Genomic DNA, 18,253 nt, shown 5'->3' on the forward strand with positions numbered 1-18,253 from the left:
ACAAAAACAAAAACAGGGTTTTTACCCTCTATTTAATGGTTTTCACCCCCAGATTTCTCAGACACTACTGCATATACATTTCTGGGACCTATTTTATTCGATTTTTCGTGTCAAAACCATAAGAAATCACTAATTCTGCCCCTTAAGTAATGTCCTAAAAATTTCAGTAGAACCTTATTTCACCGAGGTAACTGAAATCCAAGAGAAATAATTCACTAGTCGTAACCCACAAATGAAGCATTTTGGGACATATGATTATATGAACTTTTTCCATTATTTTCACAAGTAGAATATGTTATGAAAGTCCTGAAAGAACTTAATGATACACCCAGTATATGTAATGCACAAGAAGTGTTTCAAAAAGACAAATGAATACTTTATAAATTGATTTTACAACTAGAATAAAATCAGGTTCTAAATTTTCTGATATAAATCAAAATTTTACAAAGACCCAAGTAAAAGTGAAATCTTCTCATGTAATTACATCAAGTTAGTAAATGTAAACTGTACAGCACATTAAGTATCCTGCAATTGTCAAAAATATCTGAAGTAATATTCTAAATAAGCAACATCTTTTAAATTACATGATAGGAAAATATCTAAAATAGTGTCTTTAATAATAACCTTGAGTATTCACTTTTCATCTCTAAACTTCACATTTCATCCACTTTCCACAGGTAATAAAGGAAAACAGAATACATTAATTGCCTTAGAAAGATATTTACCATGATAAAAATAAAACTAATCAGTTCTATATAATTAAAACTTAAAGAAAAGTTTTAAAATCATCACGCTTTAGATGTCTTTAAAAAAATAATAAAGAAACAAATGTATTTAATAAAAAAATGTATCAGACCAATATTAAAAAAAAGAATATATTATAATCTTTACCAAGGACTTGTTTGGTGTATAGTCCTTACCAGTTTTTGCTTGTTTGGTAGCATTTTCAATGCTTTCAATAAGCGATTTGACAGAAAGTCGACTGTCTTGTCTGCTAATTTTATGTCTTCTGCACATTTCTTGGGATACTTCACACCGCAATGAAAGCATGGCAGCACTGTTTTCAGAAACAACTTGTGGCTTCTCAGCAGTAACTAAAAAATAATAATAAAACCAATGATTTTAATATTATGCAGTAAACACCACTTGTGATGACCAGACATAAATAAAATTCAAATAAACTGGATTAAGTTTATATCTTTGATAAAGCAGTTTAACCTTTTTGTTGTATAATTCAACCTTTGCATACACTAGGTTTGGATAGAATAATTCCCCAATTTAAAGCTCCAATACCTGGTAAATCAGCTATAAAGGATAGTTAACTATTCTCACCACCACTTTACAATCATTATTCATAAAAGTTACAAAAACAATTGAATATTTATGAACACATTTATAATGATAGAATTTCGAACTATTTTAATTTTTGACACTAGTATACTTTTCAGAAAGAATAAACAGCTGAAACTGTTTTCTAAGTATTTTCATATATTAAAAAACTTAATTTTCACTGAACAATGCAAGCAGCATTAGCAGAAAAGCTCTGTAAACTTATAGAAAGATAACAAAATAACCTTATTGAATGTTTAAATACTAAAAATCTGACCAGTACAATTGCATATTTCCATTAAAATAAGGCCCTCTGATGGAATGTTCAACTTTTGCTTTACCCATTATCCTATTAAGTATGCAGTAACTGTATTGATTAAAGCTGCCATCTCTTGTCAACATATTTAAATAAGAATTTTAAACTTCATCACTATTTTCACTTCACTATTTTTTTTTTTTATAAAGAAATGATACAATTTTCAAAGGCTGTCATATCTGGGTTGTCATCTACATCAGTCTAATCATTGTTTATATGTGCAACTGATACTCTGTTTAAGATCTTGATTGTCATTTCATTATGTTACGATTTTAGAAACTTTCTGACAGTGAAATGTGACAATATATTACAATATTATAAATACATTTATTTAACAAAATCACAATATTCTTTTCCCAATCTTTATTCACTGCAGCTTGTTACCCTCAATTTCTACTTTTATTACAATCACCTAATTCTAGTAAAGACTATAGATACTCTTTTTCTCTCATTTTAATTGTATTTTTTTTATAATCTTAAACATTAATATTTTACTCCATTCTGTATCATTAAATGTTTTTTTTAAAAAGCTACAAATATGATGTAGTTACCTTTGTTTACCTTCAACTTGACTTCAAAACTATTCCTGAAAGCTAAAACTACTTCTCACATCTCCAGATTTTTCCTGAACTGAAACCGGTTTTCATCTTGGCCACTTTCCACTTCTCATTCTAGTCTTCTTAGTTATCTTTCCACCTAAAATTTCCTCTCCTGCTTTAATTATCTTCTTTTTTAAATTTACATATTAATTTTCTACTAAATCTACTTTTATAGTGATTAATAAACCTGAACCTGTTCAAATTTTAACATCACATCATTCTCTTTTAGTCTGCCTAGTCCCATCTCTTTGTTCTCAGTTTCTTCTTTATTTTTTAACAAGCTACAACCCACATTTCATCAACACCAGACTGAAACAATCGCAGCTCCTGGATAAATTTTATAATTAATATAAGTGGGTTTTGAAATCTTTATCTTTGTTTAATAATCTATCTCATACCTTCTCCAAATTTTTTTTTATACTTTGTAAAAAAAAATTGAAAGTTTACTTCATTCTTTGACCTACTCTAAAATCCTACCTTGGACTAGTCCTAATAGTCTAGTCCTCTAAATAAATTCTCCAACAGTCTCATCAACTAATAGTCCTCCTAAAATATATCTGACTTATGACCAAAAGGCAATTGTTACATTATCAAAATTAAGTGAAAGATCATTTAAGTATTAGTGCTCTACCTTCATTGTTTTAATAAATAATCCTCATAATCATGATAATTTCCAATGTCTGTTCAAGAGATAGATACATAAACTTGCAGTATTGTCACCAGTTAATACTTTGAAGCTATTCAGTTTAAAATAATTACCTTACTGTGAATCTTCTAACAGCCTAAACATGGTCCAATACCCATCTTGTTATTTCACACCTGCATTCCTACTGGTTCGCTACTGGTCGCTAACCAAAACGTTTTTCAACCTTACCTTAATACTTATAACTATATCTAGCCTTAATCTATCCACTTTTTGTTTTAAATTACCTAGCCTATGTTCAAATTTAAACTTATGATATTCCAAGCATCCATTCAAACTTCTGACAAGCCACACCACCCATTAATTAGTCAGCACCATCAAAAACTACTGTAAGGTCTATTGACCCATTTCAGGATTCATTCTGTAGTCTGCTGAAGTTGCATAAGGTTCATGATTTCTAAGGATATATTCATAAAAAAAATATAAATGTAATTATTTCATAAAGGATAATAAAATCCTGTTACTAGATCAACTTAATTTCAACTCCATAGCTGACAAGTTAAAATTTTATTCTAACACAACTGGCAAAGTTGGCCAAGTTGAAAAATCAAATGAGCACTGTTACTGAAAAAAATATAATTAACAAATTAAAGTAGACTTACATTTTAATTTTTCCAGCTGGGCATTAAGGGTTCTATTTTTGTCACGTAGTTGTTTATTTTCTATGACAAGTCTTTCTAATTCATGCTGTGCCTCAGTCTTAAATTCATTAGCTACACGCACTGTCATCAGTAAATCTGACTGGAACTGTTCCCATTCTTCATTCTAAAAAAAAGAAGAAGAAAACAAAAACTAAAATACGTTTAGAAGGATCATTGCTGACCACCAGGTTGGTCTAGTGGTGAACGCGTCTTCCCAAATCAGCTGACTTGGAAGTCGAGAGTTCCAACGTTCAAGTCCTAGTAAAGGCAGTTATTTTTACACGGATTTGAGTACTAGATCGTGGATACCGGTGTTCTTTGGTGGTTGGGTTTCAATTAACCACACATCTCAGGTATGATCGAACTGAGAATGTACAAGACTACACTTCATTTACACTCATACATATCATCCTCATTCATCCTCTGAAGAATTATCTAAACGGTAGTTACCGGAGGCTAAACAGGAAAAAGAAAGAAGGATCATTGCTATCATTATATAATACAATGAATGCATGAACAAAGCACAATATGTGATAGGTGTAATGTTTCTGAATTTATATAAAATCATAAGCAGCCAGCAGTTAACTTTAACACTTTACATAATGAAAGCACAGTGTGTACGTAATGAGAGCACAGTTACAGTGACAACTGCATCTGTTCCTAACTGATGCAATGCAGCTTCACTCAAGTTATTATATTTACTATAAAAAAGGATTCATGAACTTTAAATAATCAGTTCTTATAAACAAGTAGAAATATATTTTTAGTTATTATTTCTAATACTAGATAGCAGTAACTTACAGATTATTTGAAAGTGCATTACATTAATATTGTTTTGGTACGTTAATGATGTTTTGGACTACTCCATAATTAAAAATATATCTGACTTATGACCAAAACGCAATTGTTACATTATCAAAATTAAATGAAAGATCATTAAAGTATTAGCGCTCTTCCTTCATTGTTTTAATAAATAATTTTAGAGTAAGATAAAAGTTTTTTGTTTACTCAATTGACTGGTTATATGGTTTTCTTAATTTACCTCTATTCGGTGCTAATCTATTAACCTCAACATATTTACTACATACTATCATCCACAATTATCTAATTAATATAGTTCAATCTTCTACAATCTTTACTTTCCATCACCAAACAAACATCTTGATGTACATAGCCCAACAACCTAGTTTGTCTTTTTACAAGGTTTTGCCACAAATTCCTTTCATCTCCTATTCGTATATAATTTTTATGACCTCTGTATTAAAATATGTGTAATGCGATTCAGTTATAAGCATCTACAAAGATTCACATGATTTCGCGTTCTTTAAAAATTTTCTTCAATTTAAAAGAAAACATTATGTATAAAAAGTAGTTATAAGTTAACAACATTCTATACAGGAATATTAATTTATAAATAGTAAAAGACAAATAATTATATTTTTGACTGTTGGGCTTTTATAGAGGGTTGGTAAAAAAATTTTTTAATTTTCAGTCAAAATTACCCATCTGGAGGAATACTTTGAAGAATTTTTTTCAACACACAATCAGTTAACATTAAAATGACACCAAAACAGAAAATAAGGTAAATTAAAATAAATAATTTTATGGAATCTTAAATAAATTTTATAATCATATACCTCTTTGGTTCTAAGATTTTTTTCTTCAGCAAGTAATTTTTCAGTATTAGCTAAAGATCTTGCACACTCGCCCAAATGTTTTTGAGTTTCAGTTAAAAGTGACTCAAGCTGACGTTTATCATCTAGGTGACACTGTGACTGTACTTGTAATTCTGAACTTGTCTCCTAAAAAATTAATATAAATTAACTACGTTAAAAACATAATTTTATCATACGTATCATTCATGCACAAAGTTTGAATGAATAAATCAGCAGAAACTCTCAGATTCAATGTCATCATTTTAATGATGTAGTCACTATGGCAGGCCATGGCAAAAGTAAGCATAAAGCTTTCAGCCCTGGAAAGTTTCCTTAATAGTAAATTTAAAGCTTGCATCAAATTCTAAAATAGAGAAGATTCCTACCAAACCTTTAACAGTAATATTTTAGAAGAAATCCTGTAATATAAATGAAATTCTGTTAGCTGGATACAACTTAATATAAAATTGTGTACACATGTAAGAATACTGGATACTATTAGTTGTCATAAATAAACAGATATTATTATAGAGTTAGTTACATTTCAAGTGTTAATTCAGGACAGAAATGAAATAGCAAAAATAAAATAACTTCATGACATAATGGCTCCCTTTGTATATAACTTTACTTGGAAAAATAAGATCAGTGCAATAAATAATGTAATTCAGTAAATTAGGAAATTTTAGATTATTAATTAACTACCGATTTCTACATTAATTATAACTTCATTGTTTAATTATAACTAACTTGATTGATTGTATAAAGAAAAATACATCATGTCCATAAAATAAGTAGGGTTCCATTAATAATTTGGAATAAACCATAAAATGAAGTATATGTCAAAATAAAGAAAACACTCTTCAAGAATCTAATGTTCAGTAAATTTTGATATGTATTCTTTTAGTTGCCATTCAGACATCAAGATGATTTCAACCTCTTCCCAAACATGAAAGAAAACATCCAGTATGACAGACGATCAGCTACAGCGATCTGTTCTTTTAAATAGTCCAAACTTCTTATTTGAACAAACAACTCTTACGTCTATACATGATACTAAAAATAAACATACATAGGGGACCGTGGATTATCCTGATAATCTGGAAGATTCTCATCTGACCCATCAAACGCTCCATTTAGGTAATCCTACACAAATGTGGTAAAATATGAAAGAGCTCTGTCTAACTGAAAAACGGAATTCTCTGGTATTTTGGGTATACCCCAAACATATCTCTTTTAACATATTTAGGAGGGTGTTTCCTGTTATATTTTAGCAAAAAAGAACAGACCAATATAACTCTGTCTTGACCGATTGCACATCATACATTAACTTCTGGTCTGTCATTTTGAGATTCCACAATGACATGTAGAAATTCAGTACCCTATATTTGAACACTACACTGGTATACTTGTCCCGGGACATGAAACATAGCTTCATCACTGAAAATAAGCTTGTTTAAAAATCCCCTATCATGATCTAACCGAACCAGAATGTCTATAGTGAATTCGAATCACTTAATTTTGTCCAGGCTAAATTTGATGAAACATCTGAATTCTATAACCAGTAAAATTTGTTTTTTAAAAATGTTGTGAACAATCATTTTTTGAACACCTAACTCTACATACAAAACACTTCTTTACTAATTTTTTCAGGTTATGCAAGTAACTTGTACGCACAGCTTCAACAGTCATGTCCAGAATGACCATCAGTGTCTAACAATGATGGTCATTCTGGACATGACTGCTTCAGTAGGCTGCTTGTTTCTCTGAGTTGTTTGTCCAATCAGTGAAAGTTATTTCTGTATTGTGGTGGTTCTTCATCAATCACATGGTAGTTTTCACAGATAACAAGTAACCGACTTAAACTTAGTAAGCCATAAAACACATTGAACCATCCTCTGCACCATAATAATAGTAACTAATGAGCTTCATATAGCTACTGACATTGTAATGCAGTAAGCATGAGCTGGTACAAGAACTTATTTACTTACATAACAAAAACTAGGACAGTTTCCCCTCATTTTGATGTATACTTCATGTCTGTGGTCCCTGTTCCAAAACTATGACTAAAACCCCAACATTATTTATGGATGTATTGTATATACACAAATATATCTTTGTTCTCAATTCTTAAACTAAATTATAATTTTGAAATTGAATTATTTTCAATCATCCTCCTATTACTATTCTCATTATATTTTATTATAATCAAGAAGTATAGAGTACAACTCACTTGTAAAGCCTGGAGATCAGCGGCCAACCTTCCTCGTTCTTCTCTACCTTTTTGACATTCATACTCTAAATCACTTAATGCAGATTTAGCATTATTTCGTGTAACCTGTAATAGATATAATTTACTGGTTAAACAATTTTTTTTCTTTATGAACAGAAAACAATTCATTAGACATCATGTAAACTTCTACATGATTAGCAATGACAAGATTTGCAATCATGTCTACCTGGTTCAAATGATGAACAGGATTTACCAGGCCTCAATAACATTATTGATGTTCAATAGGATCTGTACATAAAATTGCCAAGTATTAATCTCAAATCCCACTAAATGTGAGGTATATTCTCAGTCATCAAATTTTTTTCCAAAAGATGACTGCAGGTGAAATCCATCACCAACCTGTTTTCATTTACAGTAAAGATATTAAAATAAGTAAAATGTTGGCAAACAATGATGTGAAGTTAAAGCATAACACACATTCACCATCAGTGAACTAGTATCAATCAGTAACAAGTATCCTGCACTATACCTCGGCTTACAAGGGAAAGTGAGAAGTGAAATGGTTTTCTGCTCCCTTCTTCAATAAGCCGAACATATAGTGTAGAGTAACAAGTTGGGATACCCATTCTGTTGAGGAAACTACGCATTGTTTCTGCTTAGCAGAGACAGAAGCAATATAAAATTATTAAGAATGGTGATTCAAGAAGTTTGCCAGTTGCATGATAACCTTCCACATATTGTTTACATTAGAAGGAAGCCAATGCAGAATTTAAGTGTGAAGTTTTACCTCATCCTTCATACTAACCAGAACTCGCACTTAATAAATATCAACTGTTCATAAAAATAAAAGATCACTCAACTGGAAAAACTTTCCAAAACAACAATGACAATGTTCTAATGGGCAGTGATTATATAAATAAGAGAGCAGGTAGGAAACTTCTAATATATCAGAATCAAGAATATTTTCCCACACTTACCAGTTGTATTAAGATCCATGCTGACTGTGTCACACGATAACTGAAAGGATCTTCTCAGGATATTATAATGTAATTTAAAGTGCTAACACGTTTTAAAACATTTTCTAACCTACGTATCTTTACTTTCAAAAAATAAAAGTAAACTCCCAATTTTTTTAAGGTGCATTAACCAGTTTGTACGTTATCCTGGAGAGGTATAATTAAAAACAATATTCAAGAAATATCTAGATACATATGCTAATTAATTATACAAAAAATATAGAAATTGTTTTATTTTTTGTTCCCATGATCAAGAATGCAATTTAAAGTATTACGATACACAAGTTATAAACACTGTCACAGTGATTACACCAGTTCACAAAAATTTTGCAATTCAGTTTTTTAAATTTAATAATTCTTTTTTTATTTAAACATTCTTTTACAGGAAGGGAAGTACTTAAGTTTCTTTTCTATATTAAAGAAAGAAATAAAATAAAGCAAAAATAAGGGAATTTTTTTATTACTATAGTAAAGGTAAAGTGATAAGATGAACCTGCAAAATAAAGCTTATCCACCAAAGCTTTGGTGAAAGTTTTTCAGACATAAATATTTGTTAATTTTACAAAAAAAAAAAAAACAGAGTATATTAATAAATGAAATAAACGTTATTACAGTATGTTTTTCTTAAGAAATTACAGCATGCCCTTGAAATCATTAATTTATTCAAAGCTTCAGTTTTTAGGCCTTTTTTTAAGCACTAAATTCTCCTGCTGATATTATAATAGTAACACAGGCGTCATAAGTAATATTTAACAAATGACGAAAACAGCAACAAAACAACAACACAAGTTGTGCAAAAAAGTATCACCATGAATGTAATCATGCTTAGTACATTTATATATATACTGTATATATTATGTATATTGTATACACATACTATATATACATACCTTACATTCCTCTTGAAGAATAGATACTTGCTCCTTTAGCTTAGCAACTTCACACTGACTACGAGCAAGCTGTTCTTGTAACGATGCTGCTTGAACTTCTAATAAATCTTTCTCTTTTCTTGCATTATCTAACAGTTCATCCAATTCAGATTTATCCCCTAATTTATCTCTAGCAGCCTCCAGTTCATCAATCTGTTGGCAAAGTAATTTTTTTTTAAATTAGCCTGAATTATATCAAAATTGTGCATTAATTTTATTTTAACCTTAAATTAAAATAAAAAGTCACAATATGACCACACATCTTCAAAGCAAACTTAGTAAGTAAACTTACTACTTAGATAGTAAAAAATTCAATCCAAGCATTTTCATTTAAAAATCTAAATAATAAAAATCCACTTTATCAACTAAATTTTTTACATTTTGAGTATTTCTTAAAACAAGAGATACAAAATTTTTTTAACAAGGCAAAACATACCAATCACTATTGTGAATAACACCCTTACTCTATCACCCTGCAACAATTGTTTTTAGCTTTAATTAACAGTGCACATTTAATTACCTAATATGAGACTACCAATTATTAAATGCCTTACTTGCTTACCACTTAAATATAATGAGTGTGGCTAGTGAAAAAAAAGAATATATGTACAAGGGAAAGTCAGAAAATACAATTTTCTATTTAATTACCAATAACATACTGTAGGAAGGGAGATGATTCTTATCTGATACATAGTTCAGATTTTGACTTTTAGGTAGATCTATCAAACCCAAGTTCTAGGCAGTTACAATGGCTATTACAATCTCATTTTGTACGCAAGTAAAAATTCAATCAATTAATTAGTTTTTTAAGCAAAATAATGAGATCCAGTCATAAATCATGAACTTGAACTTCTTCTGATTGTTAAGTTTGTTCTTAATTCTCTATTTATTAATTCTTAATTTATTAGTTTAATTCTTTATTTATTAATTCTTAATTTATTAGTTTAATTCTTTATTTATTAATTCTTAATTTATTAGTTTAATTCTTTATTTATTAATTCTTAATTTATTAGTTCTTAATTCTTTAAATTGTTAAATGACTGTTCAACAAGAGCAAAAATATCATAAATTCATCAAGCCAAGTTTTTTAAATAGAAAAAAGCAGATATCCTTCCACCCAAGTATATCTTGTTCCTTTAATTAATGTGGATTTGTGCAGGATTCACCAGATAAAACTGAAAAATTTTAAAGAAAATTTTACTCTTATACCTAGCACAATCAACATCATTCACAACCATTTATGATGAATGGATAATGGTTAATGGTTATGATAATGGGATAATATAAAAATTCCTTGTATACAGATTACTCTGCATGCTACTGTATATTGAAAAATATTAATATGCATGTTTTTTTTTTTTTAAAGCATGTTGTCATTTAGTAAAATTAAATATTAAAAAAAGCATACACTTGGGAATCTTATCTTCTGACTTTTCTTTTTATATCATGCTTGAGTCATCGTGAGTGAATTAGATTTTAGTTGTTTATTAAGCAAGTATTTGAAGTTTGAAATTTCTTGTAAAAACCAAGGATGCATTAAATTTGTAAAAACATTAGGATAATCACATTGCATAAAATATTACAAATAGATATACTTGTATATACCTTAGCGCGTGCATTATCAAGTAGTGTAGTTAATCGGCTGATTTCAATTTGACGAGATGAACTTTCTTCTTTAGCTCGAGCCAACTCAAGATCAAGCTGATTACGTTCAGCATGAGTAGCATCAACAGTTGATTCCAATAAACGCACACGTTCAGTGAGTCGAAGGGATTCCTGTCGCATCATTTCCCCTACCCTACGCAACTCACTTACTTCATTCCCTAGTTCTTCCTGTTTTAAAAGCAAGGCTTCCCTCTCTTCTTGGCCACTCTAAGCAAAAAATTTCACATCAAAAATAAACGAAAAATAAAACGAGACTAAAAGATTAACTACCTACAAACAGTATTATTTGACTTAAAAAAGGAGTAAAAAAATACTTATTAGTCTCTGATCCATAGGTACTAAGAGATGTTTAAATAATGACTTGAGCTATACACAGACATTAAAGCAGAGAAAATAGAGAAAGATATAACAAATTTAATTGAAAGAAAACTTTCAATGAAAATTTTTCAGCATGAAAAATTTGAATTAATCTCAGTCAGGAGGGAAACTTTAAATTATGCCCACTGTGGGCTTAGTGGCCTAGAAAGCCCATAATTTTTATATGTTTGCACCTACACTCATATGTATGCAGGTGGCATAGGTAGTGAGTGCACTGTCTGAAATCAAACCGGTGCAGTCTAGAATATTTCTATTGACCGTTGCATGACCCAAGAAATATTTAATGCTTCATTATCACAATGTAGCACTCAAAATAACTTCTATTATAACAGAGCAGTTTATTTTCAATTTTTTGTACTCTTTTATAAAAATTGTGAATTTTCATCAATATTTTAACAAGTGAAATTTGTTTCAATTATTTTTATTTTTATTATTTACTTACGAAATTATTTCCTTTTTTATTTTATTTAATAAATTCTAATATAGAATTCAGGTAATAAATGTTGATTAATTCTTGAATAAATATATTCCTTATATGTTGTTACATATATATTTAACTTTTTTTTTTACTTTTTTTGTACATAATCCATATTTTATACATATTTAAATTAATATATAATGTGAATTTTCAAGTATTGCCTTGTAAAGATTACATTTTATCAGGATGGGAATGGAATCTCAATAATAATAATAATAATAACCTGAATATAAATGTTATTTATAACCAATGAGGTTTTTGATGGCCTACATTAGATTTACAAGATAAAAGTAATATTATTTTGTTATCTATGTTTAACAATAAAATTTAAAATTATGTATTTATATAATATAAATAATAATATCTATGTTTAACAACAAAATGTAGATTGTATTATTTATATACAGTATACATAATAATATAGAAAGATTAAAATTACACCATATATGAAAGAAAGTAATTTTCTATGCATTAAACATAACAATGTTTACTTTTTTAATTTTTTTAGGTACCTTAGTGTTTAAAAATCCAAATAAATAATTCTTATTAGTATCACAAAATTTTTCTTATTTATGTAAGGATTTTTTTTAAATATATACAGAGGGGTACAAAAAAATGTACTCACTGTTTACTAGTCCATACCTCGTGACAAATCTGACTCTACATGACAATTTTTGGCAGTGAGAGAGGATTATGGTATGAATTCGAAGTAACCAGCAGCTTCTATACAACACCCATGGTGCCAATATACGGCTGTTAGTGTATCTGGTGTAATGGCAGCACCTGACTCTATGATTTTTTCATGTAGCTCGATTTATGCTGGTTTTTGTAGATACACATCATTCTTGACGGTCCCCCAAAAGTAGAAGTCCAGAGGTGTCATATCAGGAAACCAAGGTGGGTACTCAACATCACCTCTTTGACCCACCCACAGTCCAGGTAGTTTTATCGAGGTACAACCTGACATCTTGATGGTAGTGAGGTGGGGTTCTGCCATCTTGTTGCACATAAAAAAGTTCATCACCATACAGGTTTTGGATGGCAGGCAAACTCTTTGTCTGAAGCATATCAAGATACGCCTCACCTGTTACAGCACCCTCGAAGAAGAGGGACCAATAAAACCACCCACGATATACCACACCACACAGCAACACCTGGTAGATTCACTGCCCTGCCCACAGGAGCGTGAGAACTTTCAGGAGACCAGTAGACACAATTCTGACAGCTCACAGTACCATTACGTTTGAATTGCGCCTCGTCAGTGCACACAAACTTCTCTGCAAATTCTTCATCCTTGCCAACCATGTGCTGAAACCATTCACAGTACTCCATCTTTTGATCTGGGTCATCCTCATTCATTGCGTGTAGTAGTCTTGGAATGTACACTTTCCACTTTGCACTCTTCAGAATGTGTCTTACTTGACCAGCTCACCCAATGTTCACATGCTTCCTGGTTCACTGATTTTTGCAGTGATCTTTCCTTGTGCACATCTTTAACAGTCCATTGGCTTAGAATTTATCGCAAATGGGAGCAGTTGTTCAACATGCTGGTGGCAGTGTTCCAAACTCTCTCTGCCATTGTACCTCATGAATGTTCACGTACTTCCAGTACCACTTCAGTACAGCCTTGCATTTAACAAACTATAAGCAAACCTCAGCTACTGCTGTTACTCGACTGTCTTCTGCTGCACTGGCTAATAAGATTGGCTTGTTCCACCACCAACCACCTGCGCATGTGCGGCATAAATTACCAGCTCTGCCTACCACACCAAATTTAACACCTTACACTATATTACACATTCGATTAGTGAGTGTAAGTCTTTTTGTTTAGATATTATTTAATTACAAACAGTGAGCACATTTTTTTGGACCCCTTTTTTTAAAGTTATTTCACTTTCTCAGCAATTTATTTTTTTTAGTTAAGTTAAGTTACATCCACTCTGATACCTTATTTCACCAAATTTTTATCATTACTTTAAGAGATTAGAAATCATTTCACATAGTTAATTTAGAATATCTATAACAAAAAGTGTTGATTTAAATAACAAAAAAATTTATTAAATGTTAATAATTAAATTTATATACATAAATTTAATTAAATTTTATAGATAAAATATCTGCCATAGCAGAAAAAAGTATTAAAATTAAAATAATTCAAATAGATTTTTCTTACAGAATAGCAATTTTAAATTTTCTGATTTCTTTCACGCATTAAATGCATGAGCAGTTGAAGCTTATTATGAGTGGTAGGCTTTTTAATGTTAAAGATAAAAATAGGCTTACACTTACGAGGGTGGGGTGAAAAGTTCCAGGCCTAGATAAAAAGAAAAACATTTATCTGGGTAGATTTTGATTACTTTTTCCAAATAGTCACATTAAATACTTACTTTACTTTTTCGTGTCCAAGTGATGAGACATTAAAACCTTTGCGACCAGTACTGTGCCACCGAAAACACCAGAAGCATTTCCTTGCCACAGATCTTCTAGTGTGCATTTGGTTGGGCAGAAGGTGCACTTTAGGAGATGTTTAGAGTCCTGAATCTCACCGCACTCACAGTTCAGGTCGTTAGGCTCTATTTGATGCCATCTAGCGTGGTTAACTCTGGTTGGCGCAACCCCAGTTCGAAGCCGGTTTAAAGTCACCCACATTTGTCAGTCCAGGTCATGTCCTGGAGGTGTTGGGGCCCTTTTGGGAACCATGCAGGAAGCTCAATAGATGTAGAGTTCAAAAATCCCTTTCTCGATTTCAGTCTTGGAGGGGGTGGTCATTCCATCTGGTACATTGTATGTCGTGTATCGAAAGATTGTCTGAACCGTTCAATGTACTCGGCTTCAGCTCAACGTATTCCAGGTTCCTCCATGCCCGCCGCTCGGTGCAACTTTGCAATAGGAGTGGGTTTCATACATCCCGTTATTAAACTACAGGTCTCGTTCAGCGCTATATCAACCTTTTTGGTGTGTGTTGATCTGTTCCACACAGGACATGCATATTCGCTTGTTGAATAGAACAAAGCTCTAGCTGTCGTCAACAGGACAGTTGGCTTAGCATCCCACTTATTGCTTCAGAGTTTCCTCAGGAGATTGTTCCTCGTATTTACTTTCAACATTGAGCCCTATATGTAAGTGATCTGTCTAATATAACTCCAAGGTACTTTGGCGCTTCTGAGTGTTCCAGCTGCTGATCGTTCCATGTAACATTCAATCATCTTTTTGCTTTCCTGGTTTTCAGATGGAAGGTGCATACAATTGTTTTCATTGTTTTTGGTGTTAAGGAGTTTGTTTTATAATACTCAGTTAAACCATTTAGGGCTGCAGTAAGTCTCTTCTCAACTTCTGGAAAAGTTCGGTCTTGAACAGCCAAGGCAATGTCGTCCGCATACAGGAAATGCTCAGCCTCAGGGAAGATAAGTTGATCATTGGTATACATTAAATAAAGTCTATACACTTAGTCCAGCATTCCACAAGAGTGCTTATGCCGGTTCAGTCGTTGATTTAAATCGATGTAAAAATTCCTCTAGACTGCATCGAAAGAGCTCAAGACAATTGCTTGAGATGTTTTTTCTGGCACTGTTTTGGTCAGGTGTGAACAAAAAAAGTACTTATCTAGTGCACAGCTTGTTCATGCCCAAATATTCATACAAATCACTGCATACATGTTCTGTTGACATGCCTACAGACTGCTAACGCATTCATGTCACTCATCGATCTGCCAAAATGATTTTATGCACTTTTTCTACCATTTCTGGCATAGTCACTTCAGAAGGGCATCCACAGAGTGGTTCATCGCTAGTGCGTGATTGACCCATTTTAAACTCTGCGACCCAGCATTAACAGTTATATTTGATGGAGAAGAGTCCCACAATGTCATATCAAGATCTTCTTTAATTTCCTTTGCACTTAAGCCTTTCAGAAATAAGTATTTATTCACTGTACAAATTTCTATTTCTTTCATTTTCCAAAATCCCCCTAATTCTCCACTTTGATGGATTGCAAATACTATATTAAGTGATGCAGCAACTTGAAACTCTTATAGTGAACTAATGCAACGCCATTGAGAAATTAAGTGTACTAATGCCATCTCTCTGTGGGGCCTAGAACTTTTCACCCCACCCTCGTATATAACACATTCACATATCTTACAATATAAAATTATAATAAAGTAGCTAACTTTTACAATAGGAGAAGGCATAGACATAAGCATAGTTACCAGAATATATACTTCAGAAACAAATAATTTTATGTATTATACATCACCTGCACAAGGTGTAGGCATGTATTTCTACCAAAATAAATTTCTTTCTGAAAAAATGTATTTATTCAGAAAATAAATGTTAATCTGAAAACTTTACATGCATGTTAAAAGTGTTATCTGAACTAGAGAACAGAAACAGAATATATTCAGCACAGAAAATACACCATCAACAATTGTGTAACAATAAAAATGTTATGATGGAATTAAAAAAAATAATTATCATACAGTTAAAATTACCTTAAGCAATTCCACTAACTTCTGTTCACGTTCAGAACTACTGGCTGGGCAGCCTGCAGGATTCTCTAAAAGAAGGCCTTGTAATGTGTCCACCTTAGTCCTAGCATCTTCTAACCTCTCAGTCTGTCTACAAAGGCTTTCTAACAATACACCTTTTTCTTCACCTAATCGTTCATTATCTGTCTGAAGTTCGGTAAGCTGTGTCTGAAGATCTGCTAGTTCCTGAAGAGTGGCCTGAAGTTCTTCATTTGTACTGTTCATACAAAAAAACTAGTTTTTAAGTACACAAAAACAGAAACAAATTATATTTATAATAGAATCGCTGAACTCTCATTAGATCTAACCAAGACTCTATTTTTTATTGACTTGGTTTATTTATTTACACATTACCATTTCATTATTTCTTTACACAATTATTCAATTATTATATTCGATACAAGCACATTAGCTGACCTGAGGTAAGTCCCTTTGATCCATGTCCACCTCCATATTCATCTATTCATAGCTAAATTTTTATGATTCTGTTAGTTCCCATTTGTGTTTAGATAGTCCATCATTTTTATTTTTTTCCAGCCTCTCTTTTTGCACTTTCTAGAATTATTTTAAGCATCCTTCTTTCATGAAATCTTCCAGCCAATTAGCTTATCTATTATGAATTATTCTGATTAAGCTTCTATTTTCACTTTTCATTTTCTCATATCTTTACTTTTTACTTTATTTGTCATATATTTAATTTCCTCAAGCTACTTCATATCTCTCTAGTCTTTATTTTTCTCTTTTCCTTTGTGTCTATTTTTCACATATAAACAGAAGAAGCACGTAACAAACTTAACACTTCAAGACTTTTTCAATTCCTACTCCATTAATCTAACTTAATTTCATTGACCTTGCCCAAATTTACTGAATTAATTCTGAAAACCTGCCATTTGTTTGGCGACACTTTAACCAGCCAATGTGCAAGTGTTAAGTTATTCAGGAATTTTTCTTTTTTAAAATACCACCCCAAATCTTTATTTTTAGTCATCAGATGCTAACAAAGCGGACTGCGACATATAAAGTCATAAAAATAAACAAATATACACTAATGTACATCCAAATTATATTTTCTTATTCAGTTATAGGAGATAGATACAAATTTAGTGTAATAAATTATTTACAGTGTGCTCTTTCTACAAGGTGCAACCAAAAAATTCCTGAAAATGTTTAAAAAAAAACTAGGCTCACAGACACTCTATTCATTGCAGCCTGGCCAAACAATGTCAGTAGCAGGTATCCTTCATTTGTTAACATGTCTATCAATATAACTATTTTTTAACTGTTATTCTATCAATATAACTATTTTTTAACTGTTATTCTATCAATATATTTAGTACCTCCAGCAATTTGTACTGAATCTCCTTACAAATTTCCTTCAACTTCAACTATATCTGCAGCCAGAGGAAGAAATCAGGGCAACCAAATGTAATCATGAGGTAGAAGTAGCAGTAGATAAAGACTATGTTTACAGACATCAATAATTATTGCATAACAAGGCGGCAATAATAATTACTATATAATAAATTTATTTTTTAATACAAATTAATTTTAAAAATTTAACTATTATTTTTAAACTCCGACTTTAATGCATTAATTTTAACTCCTGATGATAGCTTCAAAGTAAGCCATCAAAGTAAGCGATCTAGAGAACGTATCAACGTGCTGGTAAAGTGGATTATATTAATTGTTAATTTATTTAAACTTAAATAATAATTTTTACTTATAACAATAAAAATGTCAACATTTAAAATGTAGATAACATTTCAATGTCAACAGGTCATATAAACAT

The 18,253-nt window shown here is 31.1% G+C and overlaps 1 protein-coding gene across 1 annotated transcript in view; it reads right to left on the reverse strand.

Moving 5' to 3' along the window:
• The window catches only part of spdi (sperm antigen with calponin homology and coiled-coil domains split discs), a 93,823-nt gene that overhangs the window by 49,445 nt on the left and 26,125 nt on the right, over positions 1-18,253 (reverse strand). The window contains exons 4-10 of the mRNA XM_075363309.1: positions 16,429-16,681; positions 11,024-11,290; positions 9,380-9,571; positions 7,474-7,578; positions 5,226-5,390; positions 3,550-3,712; positions 921-1,094 (exon numbers count right to left, since the gene is read on the reverse strand). Of these exons, the coding sequence (XP_075219424.1) occupies positions 921-1,094; positions 3,550-3,712; positions 5,226-5,390; positions 7,474-7,578; positions 9,380-9,571; positions 11,024-11,290; positions 16,429-16,681 (1,319 nt within the window). The remainder of the gene's footprint in view (positions 1-920; positions 1,095-3,549; positions 3,713-5,225; positions 5,391-7,473; positions 7,579-9,379; positions 9,572-11,023; positions 11,291-16,428; positions 16,682-18,253) is intronic.

The sequence above is a fragment of the Lycorma delicatula genome, chromosome 4, assembly GCF_047948215.1.
Source record: "Lycorma delicatula isolate Av1 chromosome 4, ASM4794821v1, whole genome shotgun sequence".
NCBI classification, from domain to species: Eukaryota; Metazoa; Arthropoda; class Insecta; order Hemiptera; family Fulgoridae; genus Lycorma; species Lycorma delicatula.